Source organism: Oncorhynchus clarkii, chromosome 2 (assembly GCF_045791955.1).
Source record: "Oncorhynchus clarkii lewisi isolate Uvic-CL-2024 chromosome 2, UVic_Ocla_1.0, whole genome shotgun sequence".
In the NCBI taxonomy this organism is placed as follows: domain Eukaryota; kingdom Metazoa; phylum Chordata; class Actinopteri; order Salmoniformes; family Salmonidae; genus Oncorhynchus; species Oncorhynchus clarkii.
The window spans coordinates 15922776-15933444 of NC_092148.1; the positions used below are offsets into that span (position 1 = coordinate 15922776).

Genomic DNA, 10669 nt, shown 5'->3' on the forward strand with positions numbered 1-10669 from the left:
GTATCCAAATCCGGCTTTAAACTTCTTCACAACAGTATCTCGGACCTGCCTGGTGTGTTCCTTGTTCTTCATGATGCTCTCTGCGCTTTTAACGGACCTCTGAGACTATCACAATGCAGGTGCATTTATACGGAGACTTGATTACACACAGGTGGATTGTATTTATCATCTTTAGTCATTTAGGTCAACATTGGATCATTCAGAGATCCTCACTGAACTTCTGGAGAGAGTTTGCTGCACTGAAAGTAAAGGGGCTGAATAATTTTGCACGCCCAATTTTTCAGTTTTTGATTTGTTAAAAAAGTTTGAAATATCCAATAAATGTCGTTCCACTTCATGATTGTGTCCCACTTGTTGTTGATTCTTCACAAAAAAATACAGTTTTATATCTTTATGTTTGAAGCCTGAAATGTGGCAAAAGGTCGCAAAGTTCAAGGGGGCCGAATACTTTCGCAAGGCACTGTATATAGACAGACCACAACACAGAGTTGCAATTTTCCAATAATGGATGGACAAGGAAACGAACAGGATCAACAGCCAAGAGGAGGAAGAAGAGGAGCAAGGATGCGTGGTGGAAGGCAAAACAGAGGAAGAGGCAGAAGAGGACATAGGCGCATATCTGATGACACAAGGGCCACTATTGTAGACCATGTTGTCAATCATGGCCTTACAATGGCTGAGGCGGGTCGAATGGTGCAGCCGAATATTGGGAGATCAACCGTGTCCTCAATAGTTCAAATGTTTCGAAGAGAGAACAGGTATGTCCACCAATGTACAGTGCACTGTTACTGTATATAAGCAGTTTACTGTATACTTCCTACAATGCTTCATATTACCGTAGTCCACTTGTATTTCACAGCATACAGAAATATACTCTATACAGATACATACTGCACCTTACATGCACCCACCTGTATGTTTTACAGTAAAATGTGTGTTCGCATAGTTTTTGTCTATGTGAAAGTGTGCGATGCATCACTGCATTTTTCCCCACATAGGACTGCAAGATTACCTCAAACCGGTGGCAGAGGACGCCTTTTCACACCTCAACAGGAGGAGGCTATTTGCACCATGGTCCTAGAAAACAATGCCATGAGACTCAGGGAAATACAAAGGACCATTATAGAAGACAACGATGTCTTTGAAAACATCCATACGGTTAGCATCTCAACCATCGACAGGGTGCTGCATAGAAACCAGATGAGTATGAAACAGCTGTACCGTGTACCATTCCAAAGAATGAGGACAGTTAAGGAGCTACGGTACCAGTATGTACAGGTAAAACATATATCTATGTAACTACTTTACAGCAACATTTTATAGTGATACATAGTACAGTAAGCATAAACTGCACACATTTCCATTGCTGTGGAAGGAACATGCAATATATGTACATTTTATGTCACTCTTCCTTACCAAAACAAATTCAACTGTGTGTTCTGGGATATGGCGTATAATGGAGTTGGAATCAAGTGAACCTTCTCACAACTTTGTATACGTGGATGAGGCTGGCTTTAACCTGACCAAATGCAGAAGGCGGAGTCGGAATATCATCGGTCACAGAGCTACTGTGGATTTGCCAGGCCAACAGGGAGGAAATATCACCATGTGTGCTGCTATTTCGGAGCATGGTGTCCTAACCCATATCCCCCTTATAGGGCCATACAACACCCAGCATCTACTCAACTTTTTAGAGACTCTCTATAGGGCTCTCATCCCTGATGATGAGAGGGGTCTGTTTAGAGAGGATTTGCCAAAGTATGTGGTCATTTGTGATAATGTGAGTTTCCATCGATCAAACATCATAAGGCAATGGTTTGTGACCCACCCGAGGATGCTCATAGAATTCCTCCCACCATATTCACCATTCCTTAACCCAATTGAGGAGTTATTTTTAGCATGGAGGTGGAAGGTGTACGATCGTCAGCCACACACACAGATGACCCTGCTGGCTGCAATGGATGCAGCATGTGAGGACATCACAGTAGACACCTGCAGAGGATGGATAAGGCATTCCAAAAGATTCTTTCCACGTTGCATTGGAAGGGAAAATATCCGGTGTGATGTGGATGAGAATAGACAGGAACGTCTGGATGTGTAGAGACAGCACAACAGTGCTGCGGGCAAAGTTGTGCCTTAGGGGTGGTTTCCTGTGTTTCTTTTCTTTCTTTCTTTTCCTTTGTGCCCCTTGGGTTGTCCAGTCTCTTTCAATCAATAACCCACATACAGTAATATGTAAATAGTACTGTTAAAATTGATATGCCATAGAAGTGCAGTCTTGTGCATTTTCAATAAGGTAACTGTCATCCAAACTGTAGCCTAAGTTTACAACAGGTAATACTGTCAAAGTACACAGTTACATTGACAACATGCCTAAACATTTAGACGACCTTGTTCGTGAACAATGACTCAATGACTTATCATTCTGATGACACTGACATGATCATTGGCATGAATATTTACTTTTGAGAGATGTACTAAGGATTTTTAGTGACTGACTAGCTTCAGAAACATATCTATTGTATATTGCAGTTTGTACAAATTGTTCTGAGAAATGCACTTATTATTTTGCACATGTTAGGGATGATGTGAAAAATGCACCAAAGCGACTGAGAAAAACTGTAACCTCTCTAGAGTAGGGGGCAGCATTCGGAATTTTGGATGTAAAGCATGCCCAAATTAAACGGCCTAGATTTGGATAGAAAACACTCTAAAGTTTCCAAAACTGTTAAAATAGTGTCTGTGAGTATAACAGAACTGATTTAGCAGGCGAAAACCTGAGAAAAATCCATTCAGGAAGTAGTTTTTATTGTTGGTTTTGTAGTTTTCTATTCAATGTCATTACAGTATCCATTGACTTAGGACTCCATTTGCAGTTCCTATGCCTTCCACTAGATGTCAACCGTCTTTAGAAATCGTTTCAGGCTTGTATTCTTATAAATGAGGGAATAAGACCACTCTGAACGAGTGGACCCTAACGTGACGCAGAGTTTTTTCAGGCGCATGTGCATTTCTTGTTTACCTTTTATATTGACAACGTTATTGTCCGGTTGAAATATTATAGATCATTTAGGCAAAAAAACAACCTGAGGATTGAATATAAACATCGTTTGACATGTTTCTAAATATGACACTGTGGTTGGTTTAACAAGAAGTTAATCTGTAAACCTATCTAAAATATGTTTTGTTTTCTGAATTTTTATAATGAGCATTTCTGTAATTGAATTTGGCGCTCTGCAACCTCACTGGATGTTGGCCAGATGGGACGCTAGCGTCCCACATACCCTAGAGAGGTTAAAAGATCTTACTCACATTGGCTACGAGAGCGAGATCACACAGTCGTCCAGAACAGGTGGTGCTCTCATGCATGGTTCAGCGTTGCTTGTCTCGAAGCACCCACAAATGCTGATGCTGCAGACACTCAAATAGTCTAAAGAAGGCCAGTTGTATCGCTTCTTTAATCAGAACAACAGTTTTCAGAAGTGCTAACATAATTGCAAAAGGGTTTTCTAATGATCAATTAGCCTTTTAAAATGATCAACTTGGATTAGCTAACTCACTGTGCCATTGGAACACAGGAGTGATGGTTGCTGTTAATGGGCCTCTGTACGCCTAGGTATATATTCCATTTAAAAAAAATGCAGTTTCCAGCTACAATAGTCATTTAGAACATTAACAATGTCTACACTGTATTTCAGATCAATTTGATGTTATTTTAATGGAAAATTGCTTTTCTTTCAAAAACAGGGACATTTCTAAGTGACCCCAAACTTTTGAACAGTAGTGTACATATCCATTCCGACCAATCAGTGAAGAGGTAGAAGTTGACTCCTGGAGTTTATCTCATACTATCAGGCTCTGAACACACCAATCAACTCCAGTTTGTGTTTCTTGGGAGAAGGCTTCTTCTGATTACCACACAGAGAGGAATCAGTAGTGGCGCTGATAACAAGGCCTATATATGGCCAGCATTGCACATATATAGACTTTCATTACCTGAGTATAACAATGACTCAACAGAAGATTCATCATTATGAAAGCTCTGTTGTTTTATCACTGGGGCTTTCCAGAACCCATTACAAGACCCAAGATGTTAACTTTCACCATACAACACCATCTTTAACCAAGCCTTAACTATGCTTAGATCTTACTATGCCTGACCAAATTCCTAGGCAGAACATGTTCAGAACAAATCTGATGTGATAAACAAGCAACACCATAAGGACATTGTTGTTGATCAGGATGTGGCCTTGATGTACTTCAATTGTATTCATCAGTTGTGTAAAGTACTTAAGTAAAAATACTTTAAAGTACTACTGGTCACGGCCACACTCCCTGCACTCCATTTTACAGCGCCTCTGGAGCAATTAGGGTTAAGTGCCTTGCTCAAGGGCACAGCGAGATGTGTCACCTTGTTGGTTCTGGTATTCGAACTAGCGACTTTTCGGTTACTGCCCAAAGCTCTAACCTTGATGTCCAACAATACATCAACTGTGACTAGACCTAACAAAAAGGAGAATTAGAGCTACATTTGGGTGTGTGAGTTTAACTCATATGGCTCAGTTGGAGTCAGCACTTTCTCTTTTTTTTGTTTGTCATCGTCTCAGTTCCTTACAGGCTGTGAACAATAAAGCTAGCTCTGTCAAATCCTTATTTTGAGAGTTCTATTGAGGTTACATTTTCTACAGTATCTCCTTTTACCTCAAAAAGTCTATTTATGTGATGTATGAACTGTCTTTGTTGCCCCTCACGCCACTCTCTCTACCGCCCACTCATAATCCTTCCTACTGCACCCCAGCTCTATCCCCAAGCCCTGACATGTCCCTGGGAACAGCAGTATCTCCTGTCTTGTTTTGCACTGATCCCTCTTACCCTGGGGAGTTATTGTTTTGAGGAAATAACAGATGTTAACAGTTACAGTGCCTTCAGAAAGTTTTCATACCCCTTGATTTATTCCACATCGACTGAGGTACTTTACAGATCATTTTAGATGTGTTTAACGTCATTTAAAAGTCACGTTAAACACTATTATTGCACGCTGAGTGAGTCCATGCAACTTATTATGTGACTTGTGAAGCACCTTTTTACTCCTGAACCTATTTAGGCTTGGCATAAAAAAGGGGTTGAATACTTACTGACTCAAGATATTTCAGTTTTTAATTGTTAATTAATTTGTACACATTTTGAAAATCATTAATAAACTTTTACATTATGGGGTATTGAGTGTATGCCAAAAATCTAAATTTAAGGCTGTAACACAACAAAATGTGTAAAAAGAAAAGGGATGTGAATACTTTCTGAAGGCCCTGTAAATGACGGATCCCAGTTGGATTGTGAATAGTGAACAGTATTATTCACGTGATTCTGATAGAAGATGTTCCATGGGTCATGGGTTCAACATCATTCATGTAGACGACTTGGAGACAGTGCCTTTCAAATGCATTTCATTGGTGACCATCATGCATTGAAATAGCCCAGTGTAAATGAATGAAGACTGATGGTGTGTGGAGAGGGTCTATACAGTGGCAAGGGGTAGTCAGTTGATACTGTAATTCCATGATTTAAAAATAAACTGATTCAAATACATTGAAGATCAATGGAGCTGCCTGACAAGGATAGCATATTTACAGATTCTTGGCGCCAGCAGTAGATTATAGTTGGCCAAAGAATTGTTCTCTGAGAAATTTAACATTTAATTGTATTTCCAAAACGGATTACATAAAACACATCTGGAAAAGTCAAAGACCAAGAAGGAAATGTATAAACAAACTGAATGAGCCACAATCACATCTAAGAGTTCTTTAAAGGGGTTTCCTTGTTTCAAATAGCCTACAGTTTTTTTCATAGAAGCACAAACTATTTTCGTTGACGTACATCATAAACTATATATTGCACAATCACCATATAGCCAACAACAACGCAAAGAGATGAGAACTTCGAACGCAGAGTGGCACATCGCGTGGAACGAACCATGAGCTGAGCCACACATCCACACATGCGCGCGCTCTCCCAGCTACAGGCGCGCGGCCACCAGGACAGTATAAAAAGCCCCGCGAACTGTCCCAAGAGCACGGAAGGAACTGGATTTCTTAGGTGAGTGAAGAATGGGGACAACTAATTGGCACCATATAGACTACAAACGCGTCATGAGTGAAATACCTTATTTTTAGTAGAAATATAAAGCATCATGTTAAAGTAGACTAGATTTGATACCGAGGTAGAGACTACTTATAAATTATTGCATTAGGTTAGGCTACTGTAGCCGACACATTAGGCAATGAAAAGCAAGTCATTCATCTTTTTACTGTAGTGTGCAGATTAACCAGACCAAATGTATGGCAAAACTGTTAAGAAGAGATGCGTTGTAGTGGAAACTACAATACCGTATTAGTTTATAGCACAATGACTGGATTTAAAGTTTAATCTAAAACGTTTAATTGCAATGAACTAGTTTAGTTTCTATTCTAAAAGAGCTCAGTGAGTACAGTTATGGACATTTAGCGTCTATGAAATGTTATTTTTCACAGTAGTATTCTACTTTATTCAACAACAAAAAAAAATCAGCCAATATCCCAATGATTTAACATTGTATCTTTGTATATTGTTGTATTTGTTTTCTATAGCTTTGATACACAACCACTGTCTGACTTCGTCTATGTCTGTTTTCATAGGTGTATCTGTCTGTCAATCAATCATGAAGGCTGTGGCAATAATCCTTGCTCTGGCAGTCATCTCTGGTAAACCTGGGTTTACACTGTTCCCTTTTGACGCTGTTATCAATATATACAGTGCCTTGCAAAAGTATTCATACCCCTTGGATTTCTTCACATTTTATTGTGTTAGAAAGTGGGATTTAAATGGATTTAATTGTAATTCATTACAATTAACGACTATATTTTAGTTATAAATGTTTTATTCATCTTTTAAAAAATTTTAGAATTTTTCTTCCACTTTGACATTACAGAGTATTTTGAGTAGATTGTTGACAAAAAATGAAAATTAAATACATTTTAATCCCACATTGTAACACAATAAAATGTGAAGAAATCCAGTGCAAGGCACTGTATATACAGTATATATATTTAGTATTAGTCAACTGTATATACAGTATATATATATATAGTATTAGTCAACTGTATATACAGTATATATATTTAATATTAGTCAACTGTATATGCAGTATATATATTTAGTATTAGTCAACTGTATATGCAGTATATATATTTAGTATTAGTCAACTGTATATACAGTATATATATTTAATATTAGTCAACTGTATATGCAGTATATATATTTAGTATTAGTCAACTGTATATACAGTATATATATTTAGTATTAGTCAACTGTATATACAGTATATATATTTAGTATTAGTCAACTGTATATGCAGTATATATATTTAGTATTAGTCAACTGTATATATATGTAGTATTAGTCAACTGTATATGCAGTATATATATTTAGTATTAGTCAACTGTATATACAGTATATATATTTAGTATTAGTCAACTGTATATACAGTATATATATTTAGTATTAGTCAACGTATATACAGTATATATATATATTTAGTATTAGTCAACTGTATATACAGTATATATATTTAGTATTAGTCAACTGTATATGCAGTATATATATTTAGTATTAGTCAACTGTATATACAGTATATATATTTAGTATTAGTCAACTGTATATGCAGTATATATATTTAGTATTAGTCAACTGTATATGCAGTATATATATTTAGTATTAGTCAACTGTATATGCAGTATATATATTTAGTATTAGTCAACTGTATGTACATGAATGCATTTACTGACTCCTTGCTGAAATCAGTCTTTAAGATCAACTCTTCCAACACTGTAACACTTCTATAATTAGGCTTCATACTGTACCAAGGCTCCACACTCTCTCATTACCAGACTGGATTTAACCCCCCTGATGGTGTATATTATGGACACCTCACCTCAGAGCTCTCTATCTCCCCCTGCAGGCTGCCATGCCCGCGCTGTGCGCCAGGCAGAGGCCCTCCCGAACCTCTGGGAGGAGAACGTTGAGCGCTTCTGGACCTATGTGTCTGAGATCAACAGCAGAGCCGACGGATTGGTGGAAAACCTCAAGGCCTCCCAGCTCAGCAGAGAACTTGAGTGAGTGGCACATTGTAACACAATTTCATTCTGAAGTGATATAGGCTCATATGCTTTACTTCATCGCTCTCCATTCTAGCCTTGTGCTGTGTGACTGTCTCTGACCATGCCTCCCTGCCTTCCCTTCTCTCCCCCATCCTCCCTGCTGTGTCCCTGACCATGCCTCCCCTCTGTACCCTGCGTCCCCCTATGTCCCTGACCATGCCTCCCCTCTTTCTCCTCTCTCCCTCATCCTCTCCCCTGTGTCTACCGATTTCCCAGACGATGTCTCCCCCATCCTCCCCCCTGTACCCCTGTGTCCTTCTATGTCCCTGACCATGCCTCCCCTTTCCTCCCCCCTGTACCCCTGTGTCCCCTTACGTCACCCTCTACCCACTTTGTGACCATCTCTAACTATGCCTCCCTCTCCGCAGCACCCTGATCACTGACACCGTGGCTGAGCTGACCGTGTACAGGGAGGACATCCAGACCAAGTTGGGGCCCTACTCCCAGGACACAGCCGCCCTGCTGGGCCAGGACCTGCAGCTTCTGACCACCAAGCTCCAGACCGACATGGTTGATGCCAAGGAGCGCAGCACACAGTACCTGGGAGAGCTCAAGACTATGATGGAGCAGAATGCTGATGATGTCCACAACCGCGCCAACACCTACACCCGCAAACTGAAGAAACGCCTTAACAAGGACACCGAGGAGATCCGCAAGTAAGTATAGATGGCAACAGCCAACGTACTGTAACAGCTTGCTTTCCAACATAGAATTTCAAAATTCAGTTTTAATATGTCTTCCAAGTGATGCAAACCCCCTCTGCCTCTCCCTCCCCCAGGACCGTGGCCACCTACCTGGGTGAGATCCAGTCCCGTACCTCCCAGAACATGGATCTCGTGAAGGAGCGTGTGGAGCCCTTCGTGAGTCAGGCCCACGACACCGCCGGCCAGAGGCTGAGCAGCTTCACTGACCTACTGAAGAACCAGGCCCAGGACCTGAGCCAGCAGGTCTCCACCCAGGCTGAAGGCATGCGCGAGCAGCTGGAGGCCACCGCCGAGGACCTGCGCACCACCCTGGAGGGCAAGATCGATGAGCTCAGCAGCCTGATCGCCCCCTACGCCGCCAAGATCCGTGAGCAGCTCCAGACCGCCATGGACAAGGTCAAGGAGACCGCTGTCTAAATGGACTCAGGGGAGGGAGGGGTTTGGAAGCACTGTGCCACCATTCACCTAGCTACCACAGAGAGGAGGAGGGAGTTAAGTGAAACTGATGCAGTTCTCACTGTTGGCACTGTGTTTTGGTTGAGGGGGGTTGATAGAGAGAGAGGGGTGAGGATGGCAGAGCTTTGAAGGGGTCTTGAGCAGACAAACACAGTCCTTTATGTCTGTTCAGGCCTCAGAAAGGCATTTACTGTTTAAATCACTTCAATCACTCTCTCGCTGTATTATCTCCTCATCTCAGAACACAAGAGCCACACTCAATACTGCCTTTCTTAAACACACAAGAGGCCATTGTTTTTAACCTGCTTTGCTTGTCTTCCTCATTATACGTCCTCTAGATGTCTCCTCCAAATTGTTCTACTAATTTGCATCAGGTTTCTAAGGCTGCTGTACGGGATACAAGTGGGGTTGAAACAGTATCTAACAATCGTGAGCCAAATTGTCTCCGGCCCATTCCAGCGCTGTCCCTGTCCTTCATTTCAATAACTGCACTGAATTAAGACTGGGCTTTTCTCCAGCACTATCATCAGTCTGTCCAGAACCAAAGGAAGAACCACTCCGTTCCTTGCTTGTCTATGATTCTGTATCTACACCTGCTTTGTAGGCTCTGTATTTGTTGTGATTCATATAGGAGTGTATTTACTATGACTGTGATATGACGCGAATATGACAATGAAACTAAAAGGTATACTTCACAGGGTCCATATACTACCTGTCTGTATTAATTCAGTTTGGCCAGAGTGTCTCTGCCACTTCACAATGTAACACGCCCTGCTGCTCACCATAGCACACTGTTCGTCTGGCTGTCTGGCTGACTGCAGTGTGCTACCCAGCGCTGCGGAAATAAAACATGTAAAGAGTTGCTCAATTGTCAGTGTGTTCTTTTCTTGTCAAACCTTTATCAGCTTTTTTCAACTTTGACATTTCTTTATTGTTAGTTACAATGACAACTGAGGTAGTTACAGTAATATAGATGGATATTTATCTTACAATCTATGGTTGATGAACACACAAAATCAAGACATTCCTATGCTTATAAATTCACTCTATCATGCATCATGTTCTGATAACAATGATAAGCTGGACCAGGTCAGTTACAGCTGGGGTTGGAGAGAAAACATAGTAGAGGAGGGTAGCTCTCCGGGAACAGGGTTGGAGAGAAAACATAGTAGAGGAGGGTAGCTCTCCGGGAACAGGGTTGGAGAGAAAACATAGTAGAGGAGGGTAGCTCTCCGGGAACAGGGTTGGAGAGAAAACATAGTAGAGGAGGGTAGCTCTCCGGGAACAGGGTTGGAGAGAACATAGAGGAGGGTAAGC

General features: G+C 40.9%; 1 protein-coding gene across 2 annotated transcripts; it reads left to right on the forward strand.

The window, feature by feature from the left end:
* Positions 1–5929: 5929 nt before the first annotated feature.
* Positions 5930–10214, forward strand: LOC139422757 (apolipoprotein Eb-like). Of its 2 annotated transcripts, XM_071174092.1 has the most exons (5): positions 5930–6093; positions 6672–6737; positions 7994–8147; positions 8561–8848; positions 8971–10214. In XM_071174092.1, the coding sequence occupies exons 2-5, from the start codon at positions 6695–6697 to the stop codon at positions 9311–9313; spliced, it is 828 nt and encodes a 275-aa protein (XP_071030193.1). In that variant the 5' UTR covers positions 5930–6093; positions 6672–6694; the 3' UTR covers positions 9314–10214. The 2 variants fall into 2 exon arrangements, with proteins under 2 accessions (XP_071030193.1, XP_071030184.1); XM_071174083.1 differs by lacking the exon at positions 5930–6093 and having other exon boundaries at positions 6644–6737.
* The last annotated feature ends 455 nt before the right edge of the window (positions 10215–10669 follow it).

Coding starts and splice junctions, on each gene's coding strand:
- LOC139422757 (XM_071174083.1), top strand. CDS start 6,656: ATGTCTGTTTTCATAGGTGTATCTGTCTGTCAATCAATCATGAAGGCT. Junction 6,738..7,993: donor TGCTCTGGCAGTCATCTCTG/GTAAACCTGGGT, acceptor CTCCCCCTGCAG/GCTGCCATGCCCGCGCTGTG. Junction 8,849..8,970: donor GACACCGAGGAGATCCGCAA/GTAAGTATAGAT, acceptor TCCCTCCCCCAG/GACCGTGGCCACCTACCTGG.